Raw genomic sequence first — 25,187 nt, forward strand, 5'->3', positions numbered from 1 at the left:
CAGCAGAACCATTACCAGTTAAACCTGCTGTCTTCAATCCAGGCTCCAGCAGCTGTTTATTATGTCTCCTTTCTTTATCTGTCTGTCCTGCTGGATTGTCTGAATTTCAAATCATCAATGGGAGCCTACACTGAAGTTGGGTGGGAGTTGCCATTTTAAATACCACTGTGCCAGAGGAGCAGAGCAGCAACTGATAAATTATTACAAGACAGACATACTTTTATTAGAACTCCTCCACACTCCAGCCCACACTCCATCTGATTTAAAATTACATAGACGTTATCCATAAATAAGTTAACTTCCTACTGGGGAAAAAATAGGAATGTTAATCTTTGGTCTTGTACACATGTATATAAAGTAGCAATATTAACAGTCCTGATAATCTTACATCCTTGTGCCCCTTGCTGACATCCAAGTTAGCAGATGTCAGTGTCAGTAAGGGTGAGGTAGTAGAATTTGGTTAAGAAGTATAAACCTAATTATACTTTGAATGGGGGAAGTTGGGTGATGTGGAAGTACAGAGGGACTTGGGGTGGGGGGGGGGGTTCGGGTTCACAGGACATTAAAAGCAGCATCTCGAGTGCATACGGCCATTAAAAAAAATAATGGAATACTGAGTTTAATGGCGAGGAATATACCAGTCTATTTGTAATTGTGAACTTGTGCTATATTTTGCTCCACACTATAGGAAAGGTGTTACGGCAATAGAAAGGCTACAGAGCAGATTCATTAGAATGTTGCATGGTATGAGAAAATACAAAGAAAGACTTGGAAAAATTGGGGCAGTTTGTTGGGATAATTTCATCCTTAACCTTTCAACGGATTCAAAAAGCTAGAGACAGTAATACATCTGATTAACTTAATTTATTATTGTTTCAAAACATTCATCTTAAAACTTCATGCAGAATAGTACACATTTAGCCCTACGTCCAAAACCATCTGTGCATGGAACTTCTAGGGGGCAATCGTGAGAATGGCTTTTCCAAGCCTGTTGTTACCTGATCATGAAGGTAGGCAAAAGTTCCTACTGAGTGAAATGTTGTATCTCTTTTTATACCATTTTCTTGTTCCTGCTGGATTCATCACTATTGAGTGTTTTATGACCCCAATTCTTCAAACAGATTGCTAGACAGGCATGAGGGGGCCCATGTCTTGTCATACCATACCGTCACTTCCCATCCTTGCTTTTCCCAAGCCATAGCTTTATTATACAAACCTTTGATATTATGCTCTAAAGTAAAAGGAACCTACTGCCTTTTTATATTGCAGTAATCTCCTTCTCTTACACTCCCCCTGCTGTGATCAAAAGCCTATGAGTTTTAATCTAACAACTTTTAACTCCAAATTATCCCACTAGCTTATTTATTTAATAATCTATTTGTGCCTATCCTTACAGTACAATGTCCTTGGCCCTGAAATTCATCCTCTACAATATCAGCATCATTGAGGGGAAAAGACAGGATTTGCGAGCACACAGTTTAAACCAATTCTGCTACATTAGCTATTCGATCCTGTTCTGTATTAGAATAATGTAAAAACATATCTATTATCTTACATTACTGAATGATTTGATTAGACGTGTTTAAAATTATGAAGGAATGGGACAGTAGAACTGTTTCCAGCGGTTGAGTGATCTAGAGCAAGGAAACACTGATACAAGATTAAATGTGAAGAGGCAACTTTTTGTTTTAAAAAGAGAATTGTGAGGCTGTAGAATGCACTACTGGAGTTTGTGATTGAAGCAGAGACCATGTCAATATTTAGGAACAGGTCAGATAGGTGGTTAAAGGAAAAGGGGTATGAGAACAGGGTGGGCACGTGGGATTAGGACAACTGCTCATGTGAAGGATAAACACCAATATGGACTGATTGGGCCAATTGGCCCGTTCCTTTCTATGCCATGTATATGTTTGTCTGCTTTGCTGCTCAGGAGCAATTTTATAACTATGTGCAATTTCTTGTGCAGAAACTGTCAAGCCAGAAAAGGCAGATGTAGAACCAACAATTGTAGAACCAATGGACGCTGCTGTTCAAGGAGACACAAAAGAGACTAATAAGGTCAGTGCAATTCATGAGAACACTGGACTTCCAATGGACCAAAAAATTATTTCTTCATCTTAATAATTGAATTAAGATCTAAGGTGCACAGGCAAGTTATTCTTTTGGAAATATTATAATTTTGGTGAAACAACCAGAAAAGAGGAGCAGATTGTCATCAAAACATCCAGTGCATTCAGGACAGTCAACACTTGTTCTTGTATACAGATTGGACTCCACACCGCAGAGAAAATTGCAAGCAAATTCTGTCCCGAATGCAGAAAGTATACGCAGATGAAGCTTTTGAGAGAGCATTAGCACAAATTGAGAAGTAACTTTGAATATCCACTCTCTTGCAGCCTGCAAATGGAAAGGAAGGTCCAGGCTTGCAGAATGTGCAAGTTAAAAGTTTTGAAGAAATATTGAAGGAAAAACGCCTTCGAAAAGTGCAGGAAACTGAGAAACAGCCGAGTCAAACTCTACTGGGGGAAGAGGTGACTGCACAAGAAAGGAACTGGGGGACCCAGGCTGCAGAGCAGAACAAGCAGCCTGCAGCTTCGGCAGAACTGAGACCAAACAACCGTCTCGTAGCTGAACAACTGGCTGTTAAGACAGAAGTTGCCAAACCTGAAGCGGCAGATCCTCCACTTGCTCTGAAAGGTATGTCTTGGACTTACATTTTCATTTACGCGTGGTCGCCTGCTTCTGCATATTCTTAACCTGCTGCTCCATGCCTTTTGCAGTTGACAGTGATGATGCACACTGCTTTTTGTTACTAGAATTATAATATATTGCCAATTATACCATGCTAATAAAAATGACTCTTTTAATCCTTGAATTTTAGCACACTGTTAAATGTCGTCTTCCCCTCTTCGACCAGGTCAATGCTGATGTGTGTGCAGTAGTGTAATGCATTACAAACTCATCTTTTTGTCATAAAAGATGTCTTGAGCATTGCTGGCAGATTAAAAGTATAGGGTTTAGTTGAAGCATTTACCTGCATATCTCATGAAGTGTTCATTATCCTGGGTCACAATGTCTCCGGGCCATGGTGCCAAGTCCTAGCACCCCTCTCATCTGTCTGACGTTGATGGGAACCATGTTACGTGTGTTGTCTTGGGAGCTGGATGTGCTCTTAATCAGCATGCTTCCAGTCCTACCAATAGTAAAAAGCACCAGGCCCCTACTCCTGGCACCAGTGGTGAGTACACAGCCAGCTATGTCCCTGCTCAGTCCCAGCGGGTAGATGCACACACTCTAGCCCACTGCAGCAACCAATCACACAACTTCTTGGATGAGGCTATCGTTTAAATTGTGCCTACTTGCTGATGTTAATTGTGAGTTATATCAATTAGTGTTGATTGCATTCAGGTGGTGAGTATCAATTGGGGACTCTCCATTTATATGAGAGCTTATCCAGGGGGAGGCTGGTAATATATGGATCTCTATGAATAAAGGCTTGGAAGTAACTGAAGACCAGGCTGTAGTATTCGATCCTTCACCACCTGCCTATCCAGTATATAACAGTTGACACTCAGTTAAATCCTATCTCGCATGCAGAACTTCATGACTGCATTGGATTCATTTTTTATTAAAAACTTACTTTCCTTTTTTTCTTCTTCCTTTTCCAAGTCCCTTCTTCCTCCCTTTACTCTGCTCCTTCCTCCTGTTTTATATTTGCCCATTTCTCTTGGATTTTTTTTTTCCCCATTCCCAGCAAACTACTCTCTTTTCGCGACCTCTTCCCACATACCTGATCCAAGATTAATTTAACTTTTTCTTTCCCCTTTCCTGGCTCGCACCCAGAGTCCTCTTTATTTTAATTGTGGCTTGAAAAGTTAGTGGAGCTTGGAGCCTGTGTATGGGGGAAGCAGCCTGATGCAAGGAGGGGACAGCCCAGTGAATAAAATCATAGAAAGGTTACAGCACGGAAGGAGGCCATTTGGCCCATCGAGTCCGCCCAGTGGGGTGAAATAATCAATTATCCCAGAAAATAAGGTTTCAAAAATTAATTCATTTTTAAAATTAATATATTGATGGATTATTGGAACGAACATAGGGTTGTATACTGTGTTTATATCAATTTCTGATTGGTTTTTATTGGGTGGGTTTGTCTTACCTCACTACTGGACAATGTTAGTTATTGTAATGTGTTTTCTGACTCCCATGACTTTTATCTCACATTATCTCTTTTACAGTGAAACCCAAATTAAATGTGAAACCATCAGTTGTGAAGAACTCTTGTCCTGTGAGGCTGAGCCAGAAACGCAAATCCCCTGACAGCCATCCTTCCACCATTATGGCAGTTAAACCACTCAACACTGTGACTACTGATTTGACACAGCAGCCACCCGCAAAGAAGACCATTACAGTAAGCTTGCACCTTCCTGTGCCTGATCCAGCCACATTTCAATCCATTTTTATGGGACAGGATAAAGAATGGCTCTAACTAACTGAAGAATTAGAAAGCCCTTCTCTCCTCTCCCTGTATCAAAAACAAATTTTAAGAAAATGTACATCTCAGCAGCTCTTGTAAAGTCAGAGATTCTCGTATCTCAACATGAAATACTTTTTTAAATCTGTGGGTGGTGAGTTGGACTGGTGTGCTGCATCACAGCAGTGGCGGAGAGGGAGACTGGTTTTATTTCTCTCGATACTCAACATCTCCTAGCAAACTGCAGTTATCCTGCATGAAATGATAGTTGGTCATTTTTCGTATTGTTTGATCTGTATGTGGCGTTCCAGCTGTTTCTCATAAGATGGCTCACCATCAGTTTTCTTTGACACAGTAAATATTTGTTCTGTTTCTACAGTGAGTGTTACATACACCTTTGTAACGTTTTTAAATGTTCTGTCTTCCAGTCTACACCATCACCAGCCCAGCGAGAAGAGGTAACCACTCCGTCCTTCCAGGTGCCAGAAAGATCCATGCAAAGGTGAGGCCTCAATTTCACCATCTTGCATAGAAAGTTTCTAAACTCTTCATAATTTTTTTAAAATCCTGCAAAGCACATTCTTGGAATGCAATTGAATTTGAATGCATCCAGTGCATTTGGGAATTTGCAAACAAGACTGGAATTGAAGGCACTGGAAAAAGTGTGGGGGGGATGGGGGTGGGGGGGATGGGGGGGGAAAGAGGTCACATTAATCTCTCCTCTGTTAAACAGTGAGAGTCGAGCTGTACAAATGGGGGGTGGGGGCTGCAAGGTTAAATACAGTGAAACTCACTTAACAGATGGGAGCAGGACATTACAAAGGGGTATAGACAGATGAGTGGGCAAAACTGTAGCAGATGAAGTTCAATGTAGGGAAGTGTCAAGTCCTCCGTTTTGGATCCAAGAAAGACACATCCAAATATTTTCTTACTGGCAAGAGACTAGGAACTGGGGAGGTTGAAAGGGATTTGGGTACACAAATCACAAAACTAGTGCACAGGTACAAAAAGCAATCAAAACGGAATGTTGGCCTTAATCTCAAGAGGGCTGGAATACAAAGGGGAGGAACTGATGCTCCAGTTGTACAGACCTGTGGTCCGATCCCACCTGAAGTGCAGCATTCAATTTTGGGCACTGCACCTCAGGAAGTGTTGGCCTTGGAAGGGATTCACCAGAATGATACCATAGTTGATTTGCTCGGTGACACCGACTGTCGAGGCTCAAAACAGGAAAAACGGCTACCTGGCCAAGGTGCTGGATGCTGTAGAGTATAATTCAGCAACTTCTGGATGATGGGCGGGGTGGGGGGCATTAATGTCTCTGTGTATAGGTTGTATAGCAACAAATTTCTCTATTGCAGCTCCATGTTTAAATGCTAATAGTTTTAGTTTAAAAATTTAGAAGTGCGAAGAAAAAAGGACTCTAATGGTTGCAACGAAAAAACATGTTCTCTAGCAGTTGACTTTATTCCTTTCTTTTCAGACTTAATTTTGCCGAACAAAGCAAGCCAACCAGCATGTCGCCGACAAAGGTAGAAAGTTTTTCCCCTCCCCTACTGCCTGCTAAAGCTCGGAGGCTAAGTTCTACATCCAAGTCTGTAGTAGCTGAGGATGACTTTGAAGAACTGATGAAAGAATTCTCAGATGATAAACTTGAAGCGGAAATTGATCTGGATCCTGGAAAGGATGAGGATGATTTGTTGCTTGAACTGTCTGAGATGATTGACAGCTGAAGAGATTCTTAACCTTTCTTTGGACCTGCTCAAACGGATTCAAACTCTGCCTCTTTGGAATTTTCTGGGTAATAAACGGAGACTAACTTGGACGTACAATTTGTATTCGACTGGGACTGCCTATATTTTTAAAGCTGTAAACATATAGCTGTGTCTGCATATCGTGTACAGACAGAAGCCAGGTCTGTTTGAAATATACGTTGATAGAACGACCAAATTAATTAACTGATTAATTACGACCTCATGACTGCTGGCCACATTCCCCTGCCCTGCCCAAAAACAAAAGGAAACGGTGGTGTGACATCAACCTGCATTCAGATTTACACAGTTTGAAGAAAACCCAGTGATGCAACCTATTATCAGCTGGGAGATATTTTTCTGTCTGAAAACTGCTTTGTTGAGGGCTGTGTACGTGACCGAAGGACAGTGTGACAGAAATAACTGTGAGAGCTGTTATTTTGTGATGCTTGCCTTCCTTGGGCTTGGCTCAATGGTAGGGACATCACCTTGTCCCACTCTCACTTGCCATCAGTAATGAGGATATTATGGCTCGTTGTCTGTCTTTTATATTTAGAGTAATTCCTAGCGTACAGCTCAATGGAAGTGAAGTATATGGAGCAGCCTCATTTTTTTAAAAAACACAATTTCACATTGGATTGTACATGGGGGCTGTGTAATTGCAAAAGAGTCCCCATGGAGTATGTTTTAAGAAAGATGATTACGAATTTAGCATTTAATCACATCAAAGCTTCTAATAACTCATAAATTGGGATTTCAGGACTCCTAAGCATATTCTAGAGGGGTAGCCTTTAAATCTGAGCCCAGGATAACTTTGCAAACTGTCTGATGCAATCCCCAAATGTTACTGGGACTCCTGGGAATTTGCATCAACGATTTGAGAAACTCATACGCTTTTGGTTCCCAGAAATTCTGATTTTGTGTCAGGACAGTTAGCACCATATTAATTCGTGTCACTGTTGCATAGATGGAGTTTATCACTTAACATTTTTTGTGTTAATTTTTGTCCTCCTCTGCCAGCAGTTTATAGTCCACCTTTAATGTTTCCATTATTGACCCAAGTTCACCTTGCTTCACAGCATCTGCTTGTGATTGAATTGTGGGAAGCTCCAGTCTGAACATACGGGTATTTGAAGAGAATAGTTGTGGTGTTTGCAGACCATTATGATCTGTATCTATGGACGTGATCGGCTGCTTTACTTTGTATAATGCATTGCATCATGACTCTGTGGGATAACAGCAAGGGGAAGAAGTTAGTACTCCTAAGTTACCTTAAAATGACAGCCAGCTAATAAACAGAAGACAGTTGTATGATAGTGGTGTTTATTGGAGGTGTAGTCTCCACAATGCAATGAGATGTTTTGGCTTGGGGGGTGGGGGGATTCTATTTTTTACAAGAGGATCAAAAGCATTTGCTGCCACATCGGTAGTTTGGCTGTTTTTTGAAGAGGGACTAGGAAAACTTGCACATTCTCCTTGGCACAGAAAGCTGGACGATCTAGAGTCTGTGTGACATGAACCCCTTTTGAAGGTGACATGACCCACAGAGCTATCAGTCAAGGATGTAGTATTGCTATCAATGAAGAGCCCAAGGAAGTAAAACTTGTATATAGTAACTTTAGGGGTAGCCAAACTACCTGTTATTTCCAACACAGTGTTGAAAGATGAATGTCCTAAGGACTCGCTGATATGCAGCCTTCCTGTGCTGCAGTTAGTACTGTCATTTATCTGTAAACACTGCTTTCTGTTGTGGTAATCCAATTTTTCAGATGGGATGGAATGCCGAAGTCAACCTATGATTTTCTGGTCACTGTATGATGGGGTGAGGCGAAAGAACTGAAGAAAATCTGCTCCTTCGGGATTTATCAATATGAACTTTGAAGAAATTTGCAAGGAGCAGTCAGTTTATTCAGTGAAGGCCTGCTGAGATTGCAGCATATCCACTGTGTGTAAGAGCTTTGTAGTCTAAGGAGGGGGAATGCAAAGCGGTTTGTAGTGCCTTAAGTTAAACTCTGTCTGCTTAGCAGAAATAGTTTAATTTTTGATGTTCAACTCTAATGGAATATTCCCCATCAGCAGCGAATTACAAGTATCCCAGTGTGCAACCAGAACACTGCACTCCAGGTCTTTGTACACCAGAAATAATTCTAAAACTCCATTCAAAAGGCAGCAGGTACTGCACTGCAGGAGTCACTGTTAACATGGGACTGAACTGGGAAGGAACAGAAGACCACTGGGAAAGCAACTAATGCTGCAGGGCCTTTAAAATCTGGGGCTGGTTGGCTGTTTTTGCATCAAAGCAGAATTCTTCAACTACTGATAATTCAAGAAACCTGCAGAAAGTAGAGAAATAAATAAACTGGTTGTGGTCACTTTGCTGGTTGAGTTGTCTTTGTCGGCTACCTGTACCTCAATATAATGGACTCCCCTCCTGTCTGAATCGCAGATGAAAAGGAACAAATGCTTTTAAAACCATTGAAAACACCACACATGTATCTTACACAAATGCAGCCTCATGTTCCAGAGCAATTGCTGTCCTGTAAAATACTTAAGTTGCTTTTCTAAAGCAGCCTCTCCTGTCAGTATTCTGCAGAGGCAGTGCTATCAATCTGTTCTTTGTGAAACATTGTAAAAATTGTTTGTTTTTTGTCCAATTATGGTCTGCATTCAAGTTGACTAATAGAATTTGTGTGTTTAGGATCTAAGGGAGGCAGTCTGTGTTTCTAATATTTCTGCACTTCTACCCTTTGACTGTATGTTGTACTTTTTCCTTTCGATTTTATTGTTTCAAATGTGCATCCATGGCAGTGGGTGATTTTATTTATGACTCTGTATGCAGACACTGAATATGTAACATTTTCTTTGTAATAAAAGGATTATATTGTTCAACTTGTGTAGTTTGCTGTGACTGCCCATTGGATCCTTGGGAAAATCTAGGAAAAAGTGGTCGGGGACAAAATAGCAATCAAGTCAGATCTGCACACGTGACAGCAACTCCAAAAGCATTTCAAATCACTGCTTTTTCCTCACTGACCATTTCATATGGTTTTCAAGTGCAGTAGAACTACTAATCATCCAAATAACACACTGGACTACAAAATGTGAGGAGAAACCTAACCAAGATTTTAAATGAGGACCAGCCACAAACTCCTGTTCCATAGCCATTGATTCCATCTCCCTCCCTGGCCACTGTCTCTCACTAAAGCAGACTGTTTGCAACCTCTGTCATATTTGACCCAGAGCTGGCTTCTGATCCCATATCCTCTCCATCACCAAGACCGCCTACTTCCACCTCCATAATATTGCCAATCTCCGCCCCTGCCTCAGCCCATCTGCTGCTGAAACTATGCTTTTGTTATCTCTAGACTCGACTATTCCGATGCTCTCCTGCCCGGCCTCCCATCTTCCATCCTCCATAAACTTGAGTTTGTCCAAAACTCTACTGCCCGTATCCTAACTCGTACCAAGCCCAGTTTACCCATTAGCCCTGTGCTTGCTGACCTACATTGGCTCCCAGTCCACCAACACCTTATTTTAAAATTCACATCCTCGTGTTCAAATCCCTTTATGACCTCACCCTTGCCTATCTCTTTAACCTCCTCTAGCCCTACAACACTCTGAGAACTCTGCGTTCTTCCAATTCTGACGTCGAGCATCCCCCTCTTTCGCCCCACTATTGGTGGCTGTGCCTTCAGCTGTCTAGGCCCTAAACTCTGGAATTCCCTCCCTGAACACCTCCTTTATGATTCTCCTTAAAACCTACCTCTTAGACCAAGCTTTTCAACATGTCTCTGGGCTTGGTGGAGTTTTTCACATGATTGCTCTTCTGTGAAGCGCCTTGGGACGTTTTACTATGTTAAAGGCTCCATTATAAATGCAAGTTGTTGAATTAATTTCTCAGTAACCAACTTCTTGTATGTTCTAGTGATGTTGGTTGAGGGATAAATATTGGCCAGGACACTACAACTTCCCCTGCTCCTTGAATAGTGCTATGGGATCTTTTAGGCCATCTGAGAGGGCGGACAGGAACACTGTTTAACGTCTCATCTGAAAGACAGCACTTCTGACTGTACAGCACTCCCTCAGTACTGCACTGAAGTGTCAGCCTGGATTGAGTGCTCAAGTCTCAAGCCCATCTGACTCAGTTATATTGATGCAACTAGAGTTTTGTTTTACTTCTAATTATGTTTTCCCATGATTGAGATCAGGCTAATGGGCCTGTCATTGCTCGGCTATGGTTGTATCATAGTATCATGGTGGGTACAGCACAGGAGGAAGACATCCGGCCCGATGTGCCTGTGCTGGCTCTTTGAAAGAGCTATCCAATTAATCCCAGTCCCCTGCTCTTTCCTCGTAGCCCTATAAATTTTCTCCCTTCAGGTATTTATCCAATTCCCTTTTAAAAGTTACTATTGAATCTGCTTCCACCACACTTTCAGGCAGTGCATTCCAGATCATGACAACTCACTGTGTAAAAAAAATGTTTCCTCATATCACCTCTTTTGCCGATCTCCTTATATCCGTGTCCTCTGGTTACTGACCCTTCTGCCACTGGAAACGGTTTCTCCTTATTTACTCTATCAAAACTGTTCATGATTTTGAACACCTCTTTCAAAGCTCCCCTTAACCTTCCTTGTTCTAAGGAGAACAACCCCAGCTTCTCCAATCTCTCCACATAACTGAAGTCCCTCAACCCTGGTACCATTCTAGTAAATCTCTTCTGCACCCTCTCTAAGGGCTTGACATCCTTCCTAAAGTTTGGTGCCCAGAATTGAACACGTTACTCCAACTGAGGCCTAACCAGTGTTTTATAAATGTTTAGCATAACTTCCTTGCTTTTGTACACTATTAATAGAGTAGCAAAAGTAAATGTGGGTCCCTTAGAGGCTGAGACAGGAGAAATTATAATGGAGAATAAGAAAACGGCAGAGACATTCAAGAAATATTTTATGTCTCTTCACAGTAGAAGACACAAGAAGTGTACTAGAAATAGTGGGGAACCAAGGATCTAATGAGGATGAGGAACTTAAAGTAATTAACATTAGTAAAGAAAAAGTAGAGAAATTTTAGAATGGTCCCGATGAATTGGAAGGTAGCAAATATAATTCAAGAAAGGAGGGAGAGAGAAAACAGGGGACTACAGGCCAGTTAGCCTGACAATCAATCGTTGGGATAATGCTGGAATCCATTCTTAAGGACGTGGTAATGGGCACTTAGAAAATCATAACATGATTAGTCTTATGAAAGGGAAATCGTGTTTGACAAATTTATTAGAGGTTTTTGAGGATGCAATTAACAGGGTAGATAAAGGGGAACCAGTGGATGTATTATATTTGGATTTTCAAAAGGCATTTGATAATGTGCCACACAAAAGGTTGTTACACAAGATAAGGGCTCATGGGGTTGGAGGTAATATATTAGCATGGATAGAGGATTGGTTAAGGGACAAAATAGAGAGTAGGAATAAATGGGTCATTTTCAGCTTGGCAGGCTGTAACTAGTGGGGTGACCCACAGATCAGTGCTTGGGGCTCAGCTATTTACAATCTATATCAATGACTTAGATGAAAGGACTGCGTGTAATGTATCCAAGTTTGCTAACAATACAAAGCTAGGTGGGAAAGTAAGCTGTGAGGAGGACACAAAGAGTCTGCAAAGGGATATAGACAGGTTAAGTGAGTGAGCAAGAAGGTGGCAGATGGAGTATAATGTGGGGAAATGTGAGGTTATTCACTTTGGTAGGAAGAATAGAAAATCAGAATGTTTTTTAAAGGATGAGAAACTATTAAATGTTGGTATTCAGAGGGATTTGTGTACACGAAACACAGAAAGTTAGCATGAAGGTACAGCAAGCAATTAGGAAGGCAAATGGCATGTTGGCCTTTATTGGAAGGGGGTACAAGAGTAAGGAAGTCTTGCTGCAATTGTAAAGGGCTTTGGTGAGATCACACCTGGAATACTGTGTACAGTTTTGGTCTCTTTACCTAATCAAGGATATACTTGCCTTAGGGGCGGTGCAACGAAGGTTCACTTGATTAATTCCTGGGATGAGAGGGTTGTCCTATGAAGAGAGATTGAGTAGAATGGGCCTATACTCTCTGGAGTTTAGAAGAATAAGAGGTGATCTCATTGAAACATATAAGATTCTGAGAGGGCTTGAGAGAGTAGATGCTGAGAGGCTGTTTCCCTTGGCTGGAGAGTCTAGAACTAGGGGGCATAGTCTCAGGATAAGTGATCGGCCGTTTAGGACTGAGACGAGAGGAGAAATTTCTTCACTCAAAGGGTTATGAATCTTTAGAATTCTCTACCCCAGAGGGCTGTGGATGCTCAGCCGTTGAGTATATTCAAGATTGAGATCGATAGATTTTTTGGACTCTAAGGCAATCAAAGAATATGGGGATCAGACAAGGAAGTGGAGTTGAGGTCAAAGATCAGCCATGATCTTAATGAATGGCAGACCAGGCTCGAGGGGCAGTATGGCCTACTCCTGCTCCTATTTCTTATGTTCTTAATAAAGCCCAGGATCCCATATGCTCTTTTAACAGCCTTTTCAACTTCTCCTGCCACCTTCAAAGATTTGTGTATGTGCACCCTCAGGTCTATGATCCTGTACCCCCTATAAAATTGTACCATTTAGTTTATATTGCCTCGCCTCATTCTTTCTACCAAAATGTATCACTTGACACTTCCCTGTTTTAAATTTCATCTGCCATCTGCCTATTTCACCAGTCTATGTCCTCCTGAAGTCTGTTACTATCCCCCACATTGTTTACTACATTTCCAAGTTTTGTGCCATCTGCAAACTTTGAAATAATACCCTCTGTACCCACATCCAGGTTATTAATGTATATGAAAAAGAACAGTGGTCCTAATGCTGACCCGTGGGAAACACCACTGTATACTTCCCTCCAGTGTGAAAAACAACTGTTCACCACTACTCTCTATTTTCTGTCCCTGAGCCAATTTTTTATCCACGCTGCCACTGTCCCTTTAATCCCATGGGTTTTAATTTTGCTAACAAGTATATTATGTGGTACTTTATCAAATGCCTTTTGAAAGTCCATATACATGACATCAACCACAGTACCCTCATCAACCCTCTCTGTTACTTCATCAAAGAACTCAATCAAGTCAGTCAAACACTATTTTCCTCTAACAAATCCGTGCTGACTTTCATTTATTAGCCCATACTTTTCCAAGTGCCAATTTATTTTGTCTCAGATTATTGTCTCTCAAAGTTTCCCCACCATCAACGTTAGGCTGACTGGCCTGTAATTATCGGGTTTATCCCTCTCCCCTTTTTTGAACAGGGGTGTGACATTTGAAATCCTCCAGTCCTCCGGTACTGTCCCCATATCTAAGGAGGATTGGAAGAATGTGGCCAGAGCCTCCGCAACTTCCACCCTTCCCTCAGTAACCTAGGACGCATCCCATCTGGACCGGGTGACTTTTCTACTTTGAGGACTGCCAACCTTTTAAGTACCTCCTCTTTATGTGTTGAAATGAACGGTTTGCGATTAATCTTGATCAGGAGGGTTGGTGACCAGAGGACACAGGTCATTGGCAAAAGAACCAAAGGAGGTGATGAGAATTTTTCTAACGCAGCGAGTTCTGATCTGGAATGCGCTGCCTGACAAGGAGGTGGGAGCAGATTCAACACTAACTTTCAAAAGGGAATTGGATGAATACTTGAAAGGGAAAAAATTGCAGGGCTATGGGGAAAGGGCAGGGGGAGTGGGATTAATTGGGTCGCTCTTTCAAAGAGCCGGCACAGGCACGGTGGACCGAATGGCCTCCTTCTGTTGCTGTCTCATTCTATGATCAGGTCCCGCCGCTCATTTCACATCGTTCACCTGACGAAGGGGGAAGCCTCCGAAAGCTTGTGAATTTAAAATAAAATTGCTGGACTATAACTTGGTGTTGTAAAATTGTTTACACTTATCCCAGAACATCATTTAATCCAAAAAAAGGGGCAGCAGGGAGAGAGGGCCCGCCTCCGCATCGTTGCCATGGCAGCCGGCGCTGGGGGGGGGGGGGGGGGTGAGGGGTCACGGCGCCGCGTGTTTCCCAGAATCCTCCGCGGGCCGGGTCGAGAGGTCACGGCGTTGGTGGCGGGTAGTCGGAGCCGCCATTTTGCTGCCGGTTTTTTTTTAACCCCCCCCAATCGAGAAGGGAGTTGGAGCCGAAGCCATGGCGTACCGCGGGCAAGCGCCGAAAGTACAGAAAGTGATGGTGCAGCCCATCGTATCCTTCACACGGAGGGTCGGAGAGGGAAGCCGGGGGGGGAGGATGTGAATGGGAGACGCGGCGGCGGTTGGCGGGGAAGTTGTGGGCCGGGATCGCGCCCGGGGTGGGCGGTGGGGCCTGGTCACTCGTTCTCTCACGCTAGGCCTTTCGGATCGGGCCTGAGCCCGCATTCCCCTTCCCCCGGTGTTAGTGACCCGACCCCGGCGAGTGATGCGGACCCCGCGCCGGTGTCCGTGTCCCTCACACAAGCGCCATGTGCCGCCTTGGTTTTCATTTTCAATTTAACCCTTGACGTGGAGTTTTCCAGAGTGTTTCGTTGAGCTTTTTAGTCGAAAAGCGAGTCCTTATTTATCTGAACCGCGAAAAATAATTGGAATTCCGGCGAGTATTAAATTTAAATAAATGATCTGATCTATGACATGTAATGGGGGGGTGGGGGTGGTGAGCTGTGGGCCAGAGCGGAGGTTCAGTGTAAAATACTTTATATTCACTCATTGATCACCTGTGGTTCTGTACATGGGGAGTGTAGACCAAGAACAGTCTTCAGGTGAAGTGAAGTTAAGGGTCATGGGATGAATGGTGCCGAATGTAATTCAATCCCCACTTCAAAGTATTCCTTATTTTTTTATATTGCCATTATAAATTCTCATATCCATGTTTCTAATGGCAACTGCCTTGTGTAAACGTGTTGCCCTATAATTGCACCCTTCCTCCCAACAAAGGCACCACCGCAGGCACGAGGGTGTTTTTACATCGTAACAAGTTCACTTGGGCAGTTTCCATGATAAATGTGGACATGGGAATTTATAATGAGAAAAAGTTGAGGGCATGTGAAGATGTAAGATTTTTAATAGTAGCTTGCAGGCATGTCGTATGGAATTTTTATAAATATACCGAATCTGACACTACTTTCAGTAGTCAGACCGGATTATGGCACCAATAAATGTGTTAGTCTCTGAGGGAGCACCCCCAGATCCATACGAATCAGAGAGATCTGGGGTTTTATCCCAATTTGCAGAGTTATCTGATCTTAGCAAGGGACAGGTGTGGATACAACAGTCCATGGACTACTTTGTCACTAAGATTGAGACCATCTGTTCAGCTGTTGCTTCCCTCCCTTCCCCAGCTTACCAAGCCAAACTTCCCCTACGGTTCCCCCCAGCCCTAGCCCTGAACTTGCATCTTTCTCTAGTTTCTTTCCCATCTCCCCAAATGCCCTCTCCGAGCTCGTCTTTACCATGAGATCTACTTCCTGCTCCCTCGACCCTATTCCCACCAAACTGCTGACCATCCAACTTCCCTTCCTGGCCCCCATGTTAGCTGATATTGTTAACAGTTCCCTCTCCTCAGGTACTGTCCCTCCCCCCATCAAATCCCTAAAACCTATCTCTTTGACCAAGCTTTTGGTCACCTGTCCTAATATCTCCTTATGTGGCTCGGTGTCAAATTTTGTTTGATAATCAAAGTGCCTTGGAACGTTTTACGATGTTAAAGCTGCTATATAAATGCAATTTGTTGTTGTCCCTCTTCCTGACCCCCAGCAACGCCTTCTGGAGGTGCATGTATGTGAATGTTGGGTAAGGGTAGGATTGGGCTTGTGATGCTCTTTGTAGTTGAATAATTTGCCACCATTCACTTTTGAGGCTTACATGAATAATGGCCATTTGGGGGAAGATTATAGTCATGTGATGTGGTTGTAAGCAATTCAGAGGTAGCAGTAATTATATAATTGCATTAGAATGGTGACCATACTGCAGACTGATTATAGAGAGCATGTTGGGTATGTACAGATCTTGCTATAGAGATAAAAACAGAAAATGCTGGAAATACTCAGCAAGTCAGGCAGCATCTGTGGAGAAAAAACAGTTAACGTTTCAGGTCGATGACCCTTCGTCTTTCTATAGAGATGTTTACAGTATAATTTGCATATGTCTGTGTTCCTTAACTGAAGGTGCAACAGAATCTTATTTTCAGATATCTTCAGAATGTAAGTACACTTAATTTTAGTATTTTTACATAGTTAAAGATTGTGGTAGTGATGCTTAATTGTTAAACCTGATTATAATTGTATGCAGCTTATTAATTACTTTGTTTACTACATTAGTTCAGCAAAGTCCAATTTGAATCGTGCAGGAGTCAGCCTTGGCTCAGTGGCAACAGTCTTGCCTGAGTCAGAAGGTTGTAGGTTCAAACCCCACTCCAGAGACTTGAGCACATAATCTAGGCTGACATTTCAGTACAGTACTGAGGGAGTGCTGCACTGTCTTTTAATAATTTGTTCCTGGCTTAGATGTCTTTTTGTTTTAACTGTAGCGATCCAGGATCCAAGTATGGTTATATGAGCAAGTCAACATGAGGATAGAAGGCTGTATAATTGTAAGTATGAAAGTTAAACTGTAGTTCTGATGTGCCTTTAACAATTTTATGGTGTAGATGGACTGTGGAAAGCAGGATAGACTCCGTTGGCTAACAACTGGCAAGAAAGTCTGAAGTGCCTTCAGACGGAGATAACCATCAATTGTAGCGATGTTATCTTCACTCTAAATGTGATTGCAGTGAATTTTGTGATGTAACCTTTTGCTGTACAAACAGTTACAAGACAGAGTGATGGAACGCGTTTTTCATTTCACCTTTAACGTACCCTCATGATCCAAGCACAAACACTAACCTCAGGCAATCTAGAGATGCGTCCCCAAAAAAGGAACAGCCTTTTGTGCCTACTAGAAGTTGGTTGCAGGGTAACGTTGGTAGAAAATGGTGCAAATATACAGCAGGTCAGTCAGCATCTGAAAAGATAGGTTAATGTTTCAGAGTTGAGTGTGTAAACCCAGGACGTTAACCTGTGGTTTCTCTTCAGCACAGACGTGTGCATTCCTAGTGTTTGTAGTTTTTAATTTGTAAAGTTGTGCTCTTGTGTCTTGACAAAATCAATGATTTAGGCATAAATTAGCATTGTTGGTGCCGTCCTTTATGTGAGATGCTAAACTAATGTGCTGTCTGCCTGTTCTGGTGGATGTTAGGTACCATGGCACTATTTGAAGATCAGCAAGTTCTGGAATCCTGGTCAATATTCCTCCCTCAACCAATTGCACATAACGACCCCGTTGTATATTGTAGGCAAAGCTGCTGGTTTTCTGTTTCCGTGGGAAAATTGACTGATTTGTGGGACTTGATCCCAAACACTAGTAAAATGCCAGAGTTGCATAATGAAAGCAAAATGTGACTTAATTAAACCAGTGGCCCTAATTATCACCAAAAAAACCTGATAATTCAGCTCATTGGGATGTAAAAGGAGACAGCATATAAAGAAGAAAAGAAATATTGCACATGATCAGTACAAATCTATTCAGACACCTTTTCAGCAGGTTTGTGCTGTGCTGAGTGTGCACTCTTCAATGGCCACAAAAGTCTCTGCTTTGAAATAAAACCTATTAGTTTGCTGCACTATATTGGAGCAGGGTTGATACCTTCTTAGCCTAAGGTTACTCTGAATTTTGATCCTGATTTGTGTATGTCCTCTGCTGTGTGACTTTGACAAGCAACAGTCCCAGCTGAGATTATTTGTTGTATTGTAGAAAGTAATTAATGCCTCTTTTTTTCTTCTTAGGGGTTTGATGAATACATGAACCTTGTTTTGGATGACGCAGAGGAAATTCACATGAAATCGAAAGCAAGGAAACTGTTGGGTAAGTGGGTTAATATGGCCTTGCTCTTCCAGTATTGTGGGCGCTAAATTGGGCTGTGTAGCACCCGTTGTTTCGGCGGTACACGGCCTCTCCAACATCCAAGATGGTGTCTTGGCTGCGCACGCACGTTTCCAGCGTGACGTGAGCCGGACCCCATCTTGGTACAGGAATTAGCGCAGGTGCAGATAACGAACGCTGCAAGCATGTAAAGTAGGGAGAAAATGCATGCAATCAGTGTGCAACGCTGATTTAAAGACACCATTTTGGCGATTAACGCTCAACTCAACGCGCAGTCTTAACCCTGACCATCTGAACATGTCTTGGAATGCCTGGAGGACCCCCCACTAGTGCTATTTAAAGGGACCGTGCAGATCAGTTGTTGGATTATTGCTTCTGGCTGCTGGTGGAATAGGAAGTGCTTTTTGAAGCTCCCTGTACCTACTGAGAGTTCCTAGAGTACATTTGAGAGTGATTTGACAGGTACTGCCTTACGGTTCAGAAAGTTACAGCCGTGGTTGAACAACATTCCTGGCAACCATGGGTGTCTGCTCGGGCTCCTGCTGGGCATTGAACATGGCTGGGAGCATGCAGAGAGGCCACGCATAGCAGGTCAAGCTGCGAGGAGAGGGAGAACAAGGTGGCACAGGGCACTGAGCAGGAGGCCCTATTCAATGAGGGCCTTCTGGGACCAATTCTCTTACCTCAACATGACCGAGGAGGATTGCATCTGACGCCTGAGGTTCACCAAGGAAGCCATGACAAAGATCTGTCAACTGGTGCGGCTACAACTGTAGCAGGGCAAGGACAGCATTGCCTGTGACTGTGAAGGTCATTGTGGTGCTGATTTTCTACGGCTCAGGATCGTTTCAGGCCTCTGCTGGCGACTTGTGCCACATCTCGCAGTATGCCGTGCACTGCTACACAAGGGAGGTCACAGACGCACTGTACCAGATGAAGAACAGGTTCATCACCTTCCTTCTCGATAGACAAGCAGAACGAGCCAGCACAGGGGTTTGCTTGCATTGCTGGCTTCCCCATGGTGCAGGGTGCCCTGCGTGCCCCGCATATCACCTCGGCTGTCTTCGTCAATCGAAAGAGCTTCCACTCCCTCAACGTGCAGCTGGTGTGCGACCACACGTGTCGAGTCATGGAGGTTGATGACCGCTACCCTACGAGCAGTCATGCCGCCTTCGTCGTGCGACAGTCCAACGTGCCAGCTGTCTTTCACCCGCCTCGGCAAGTCAAAGGCTGGCTACTGGGCGACAAGGGCTATCCCCTCATGACTCCAGGCAGGAGCTCATGCACACGTGCATAGCAGGCCTATAGTGAGAGCCATGCTGCCACATGGAACATCGTGGAGCACACCATAGGCCTCCTCAACCAGTGCTTCCGCTGCCTGGACAGGTCTGGAGGAGTCTTGCAGTACTCCGCTGAGCGGGTGGGGAGATTCATGGTGGTATGCTGCACAGCTTCGCCATCATACCCTCTCTTTGCCCCTCTTATTTCCTTTCTCACTTTCCCTCTGAACTTTCTATATTTAGCCTGGTTCTCACTTGTGTTATCAACCTGACATCCGTCATATGCCCTTTTTTTCCATTTCATCTTACTCACTATCTCTTTTGTCATCCAGGGAGCTCTGGCTTTAGTTGCCCTACCTTTCTGCTTAGTGGGGATGTGCCTAGATTGTACCCGAACCATCTCCTCTTTAAAGGCCACCTGCTGTTCATTTACAGTTTTGCCTGCCAATCATTGATTCCAATTTACCTGGGCCAGATCTGCGCTCATCCCATTGAAATTGGCCCTCCTCCAATTGAGTATTTTTACTTTAGAGTGGTCCTTGTCCTTTTCCATAGCTATTCTAAACCTTATGATACTTTGATCGCTATTCTATAAATGCTCCCACATTGACACTTGGCCCGCCTCTTTCCCTAGAACCAAGTCCAGCAATGCCTCCTTCCTCGTTGGGCTGGAAACGTACTGGTTAAGAAAGTTATACTGAACACATTTCAAAGATTCCTCCCCCTCTTTGCCCCTTATTATTGCTATCCCAGTCTGTTATTAGGATTGCTGAAGTCCCCAGTTATCACTGCTCTCTATATAGCTTTTTGCACCTCTCTGTAATTTCCCTGCAAATTTGCTCCTCCATATCCTTCCCACTAGCTGGTGGCCTATAGAACACACCCAGTAGTGTAATGGCATCTCTTTTATTTCTTAACTCTAACCAAATAGATTCTGTCCTTGACCCCTCCAGGATAACCTCTCTCTCCAGCACTGCAATATTCTCCTTAATCAGTACTGCAACCCTCCCCCTCCCCCCCCCCCCCCCCCCAGCCTTTTCTTTCCTTCCCTATCTTTTCTGAACACCTTGTATCCAGAAATATTTAGTACCTATGCAAACAGAACAGGACTATTCACCCTTATGCTTTGTGTTAGTACCTGTCATTCGTATGCCTTTACCTATCCTAGTGCTCCTACGAGGTGCTTCCCCAGTGGCTGGAGCTTGGGTGGTGGGAAGCTGCTGGCTTTCAATGGAGGAGCATGCATATGGCCTTGGAGGATGACCTCGAGCAGCTCTGGGCCAGTAGGGCCCAGCTTCTGACTGCACCATCTCAGCATTGGCTGCAGCAGTCTGGCCTGGCTGGCCGTTAGGCAACAACAGGGGCAGAGGCGGGAGCAGGAATGTTGTCGTCCTGAGAGGGGAGCAGGTCTGGCTGCCATGGTGCCACTGCCTCGAGGCGGCGCCTCTGCAATCCTGGTGATCAGCTGGAGAACGGATTGCTGGAGCGCTGTGACGCCCTGGAAGCCCCATTCCACAGCGGTCCTCAGAGCCACGATAGCAGCAGTCTGAGCAGCAACCGTGACTTGCAGACCTTTGATGACATCAGTTTGTGTTGCAATGGAAGCTGCAACATCAGACTCTGCATCATGGTGGGTTCCACAGGTGTGCTGATGTTAGAAAGGATGGGCTCCAAGCTCTGCGCAAAGCCCTGTGCCAAGTTGGAGCTGGACTCCTCCATGCCCCTTCTCAATGTGAGCAGGCTTTCTGGCAGGCTTTCCAGCGCCCCAAGCATTTGGTAGTTTACGCCCATCAGATGTCTTCTGTAGCATGGCCCATCGAAGTCCTCATCTCACTCCTCTGCAGCAGAACTGGTGAGCTGGCATCTGTGGTATCCATCTGCCCCCCCCCCCCCCCCCCGGGCCCAGCACCTGCACGCTTGTGCCCAGTTTCTCATCACCTCCAGCGCAGCATGTTGTCACGGCTGCAGCAACGGCCCACCTGATGGTCCAAAGCACTGTTTCCTCTAGGCGGGTGAGGACGTGTAAGCTTCCCGTCCACCCTCAGGTCTCTCCTGCTGCCGGCTATTAAACACCACCTTCTCCTGCAAGACAGAGGAGTATCAGTGTCAGAGTATCCTGCAAGATGTGTGGGTGATGTGCCTGTCGTGGTCGAAAAGTTGCCAGTGTGTGTGACCTGCGAGTTGTGGTTATGTGGCCTGCAAGTGTGGTACTATATGTAGGTGAGATGCCGCATGCCGAGTGCAGCATTGCATATGGATGGGCAGTGTTAGTTGGTGGGTGGGTGACTGAGAGTGTGATGCGTGGAGCAGTGGTGCAGTTGATAGGATGTGCCACTTAACACTTGCATTCACTTACCTTGCCCACTCGTGTCAAATCATTGAACTTCTTTTGTCACTGCACCCACGTGCGTGGTGCCATGCACCTGATGTTCACTTCCTGCGCCACAGCCTGCCAATGACTGTGGAACTGCAGTCTGGAGGGTCTTCTGCCACCCTGCGGGTACATGTTCGCCCTCCTTTCGTCCACCCCTTCCACCAGGGCCTCCAGTGCATCATTGGAGAAGCGTGGAGCCCTCTCTCGAGCTGGTCCTGCCATCCTTGCGGCCATTTTTCCCTCCTGCTGGTGAACTGTGCACGTCGCATTTAAAATGTAAATGTACACCTGCACCTTCAAGAGGTGCAGGCTGCTGATGGCATGCACTGAGCACGCCCCATTTCCAATTTCCGCATTCTCAGTGCAGCCTCTCAGCGGCGCAGGCTGCATGGAGATATCATGGTACGTAGCAGGCAGCCTGCGTAGAGGCCATCGGGTGCGGGGTAATAGGGCATCACGCTACCCCTGCCCAAAAACGACCCTTATCCAATTTTTCCCCCTATATCTTGTTATAAAAAATTTAGAACAAAAATAAGTTGTGTAAAAAGTCTATCCTCGCTTAAGATCTGCCAAGATGTATTCTCCTCTTGGCTGTGTCTCTTTTCTCTCTTTGCTCCATGCCTCCTAAGTTCTGTCGTTGGTGCATCTGACTGGTGAGATTTCACCATTTTGATCAGAAAGGAAATTAATTGAGGTGGTCTTGTTGACGTTTGTGTTGGATTACAGTCAGGTAGCCTCATGAAAATGCTGCTACAAAGCAAGCGAAGCTCACGTTGTCTGAAATTACTTAAAGGGTATGCACCAAGTAATGTAATACTAGGAAACAAGGAGAGCCATGGTTATGTGGTGAGTTAACTGACCACCAGCAGAGAAGCGCTGCAGTTGGTCTAAATTCTTCAGGGCTAGCAACAGAGAAAATTAGCCAGGTTGACTGATTGCTAACTGGGGACAGGTTTGTGGCTGTGGATGTCGGTTGGGGATAGGATCAGGTCTGGTTGTCATGCACTCTCTCTGATGTTAAATAGTCTTTTGGCACTATGGTCACTTGGTCAAGGTACTAGATGGCTGTCAGCACTGAGAAATTGTGCCCCAGTATAAGTCACTGTTATCAGGAAAGGGAAAAAAAATGGAATGGTAGAGGAAAAAATGCTGCATCCTGGTGTAATTCTTTGAATTGTTGAAATCTAGTTGTATTGTGCTGCTGAAATTTTAATTTGACTTGTATGCTCAACTAGATCACTTAGTGGAATATAGAAAATAGTTTAAAGGAGTATTAACTGGATCCAATGGTGTACAGTTTACCTCTTCAGGAGGTACAGTCTCCCAAATACTTAACGATGATTAGGGAACGATGCATATCGGCCAGTTTTGATATTTAAGACCTATATCATTGCCTTGTCTATGCAGTTAAACGGGAACTGCAACAGGTTGGTGTCTAAATTTTACGCTTGAGGCCTTTCACTTCTCGCTTCCATTTTAATGGCTTTTGTTAATGTTTCTGTTGCTACACGATCATTTGCCAGCTTAGCTTAATTGGTAGCACTGAGTCAAAGCCGATAAAATGGGTTCGAGCCCTGCTCCAGGAGTTGAGCACATTACTGCACTGAAATGTCAGCCTAGGTTCTGAGCGAGTGCTGCATTGTGGGAGGTGCCACCTTTGGGATGAGGCATTAATCTGAGTCCCTATCTACCTGTACAGGTAAAAGATCCCAGATCGCTATTCAAAGAAGGGCTTTCAATTCTCCTGGTGTACTGGCGAACATGCTTCCCACACCAAAAACAGATTAACTGGTGATTCGTCTTATTTGCTGTGTAATGCCCTCGGGGTGCCCTTACACGCTTTACAGTCAATTACAGTTAGTTGGTTGTGAAGCACTTTATGGTGTCATGAGGATGTGATAAGTCATTTCTTTCCCCTTTTTCTCAATATGTAGTAAACAGCTCAAACAAGTGGTGATTGGCTACTTTAATTGGGAAGATTTTGCTGTCAAATACTGCTTTTTGTGTGTATTTCAATTTACATATGTTTGTTAATATTGCACAATAGTCCTGGCAGCCTCCAGGTCTGTGAACTATTCTTTGCACAAATTTTAATAGAGCTTTCCTGATGGTTGCTGTTAAAACAAATGTGTAGTTAAGGCATAAAAAGAACTTGCATTTAATAGTGTCTTTTTAGCACCCTTGGGATGTCCCAACAAATAAGTGCAGTCACCGTTGTATAGGCAAACGTGGTACCAATTTGTAGCCAGCAAGATCCCACAGACAGCAAATGAGATGACTATCCAGTCACTGTTTTTGGCAGTGTTTATTGAGGGAGAAATGTTGGCCAATTTCCCCGCTCTTCAAATAATGAAGATCTTTTATGTCCATCTGAACAGGCAGATGATAGCTATGGTTTGACCTCTCATCTGAAAGAATACAGTTCCAACAATGCAGCACATTTTTGAGTAGTGGATTATGTGCCGAATCTTAGGTTAGGATTTGAACCCGCAACCTCCTGACTCGGTGCTGAGTACTATCAACTGAGCCAAGCTGACATGGACAGACTATTAGGTTCCGGTTTTGATTCCTAAATCATCCTGAGTTAGCTGATCTTGTGTCGGAATTCCAGGTACCGCACAATTGGCCTTAAGGAGGGGAGAAATTAACCAGTTACCCATGTTGTATGCACAGATGGCAGGTATGATGCCCCCTACCATTGAACAACATGCCAATCCTCGGCTGCCTACTCTCTCATATGGAGGATATTATAGGGAAGCAGTTGTTCATTTAAAACAAAAACTGTTTTTGTATTATGGGTTTTTCTTTCCTTTTTCAGGCCGTGTTATGCTAAAAGGGGACAACATCACCTTGCTACAGAGTGTTCACACCTAGGAATGGCATCATCGGAGTTCGATTTTCTGTACTCTACATTATTGGCTAATGACTTACAACTGGCGTGGAAAAGTAGCATTTTGGATACTAGCTGTCGATCTCATGGCGCAAAAGGTTAAACTGAGACGTGCTTTTGTAACTGAGACATGATTTTCTGAAATAAAAGTGTTGTAACCAACAATTCTTCCATTTCAATCACTGTTTGAGACGCGATTGAAACAATCTCATCTACTTTAGTTTGTTACTAGGATTTGCAATTACCACAAGCACAAATTGGATAAGATGCTGTTTGGAACAACAAAAAAAAGAATGATATTGCGCCAAATAGACTCTTGCCCTGTCCAATCATTTAGTTGATCTCAGCCAGAACAGCAGTTACACAGCTACTGTTGATCTCTGTTCTCTCGGGACCATACCCAAGTGTCAGTCAACATCTTCAGGGGGTAGGGAACAAAAGTGGGAGAATACCAAAAGCTGCCTGTCATTG

General features: G+C 43.9%; 2 protein-coding genes across 4 annotated transcripts in view; both read left to right on the forward strand.

Annotated features, from left to right (window-relative positions):
* Positions 1-9,111, forward strand: part of zc3h11a (zinc finger CCCH-type containing 11A) — a 35,255-nt gene extending 26,144 nt beyond the window's left edge. For all 3 annotated transcript variants that reach the window (XM_068007625.1, XM_068007626.1, XM_068007627.1), the window contains 5 exons: positions 1,967-2,058; positions 2,397-2,697; positions 4,236-4,408; positions 4,900-4,973; positions 5,955-9,111. In XM_068007625.1, the coding sequence (XP_067863726.1) occupies positions 1,967-2,058; positions 2,397-2,697; positions 4,236-4,408; positions 4,900-4,973; positions 5,955-6,204 (890 nt within the window). In that variant the 3' untranslated portion in view covers positions 6,205-9,111. The remainder of the gene's footprint in view (positions 1-1,966; positions 2,059-2,396; positions 2,698-4,235; positions 4,409-4,899; positions 4,974-5,954) is intronic.
* Positions 9,112-14,307: 5,196 nt separating this feature from the next.
* Positions 14,308-24,881, forward strand: snrpe (small nuclear ribonucleoprotein polypeptide E). The gene is made up of 5 exons (XM_068007628.1): positions 14,308-14,465; positions 16,429-16,455; positions 16,782-16,844; positions 18,076-18,154; positions 24,645-24,881. Exons 1-5 carry the CDS (start codon positions 14,412-14,414, stop codon positions 24,698-24,700), a joined length of 279 nt encoding a protein of 92 aa, XP_067863729.1. The 5' UTR covers positions 14,308-14,411; the 3' UTR covers positions 24,701-24,881.
* The last annotated feature ends 306 nt before the right edge of the window (positions 24,882-25,187 follow it).

The sequence above is a fragment of the Heptranchias perlo genome, chromosome 27 (genome assembly GCF_035084215.1).
Source record: "Heptranchias perlo isolate sHepPer1 chromosome 27, sHepPer1.hap1, whole genome shotgun sequence".
In the NCBI taxonomy this organism is placed as follows: Eukaryota; Metazoa; Chordata; class Chondrichthyes; order Hexanchiformes; family Hexanchidae; genus Heptranchias; species Heptranchias perlo.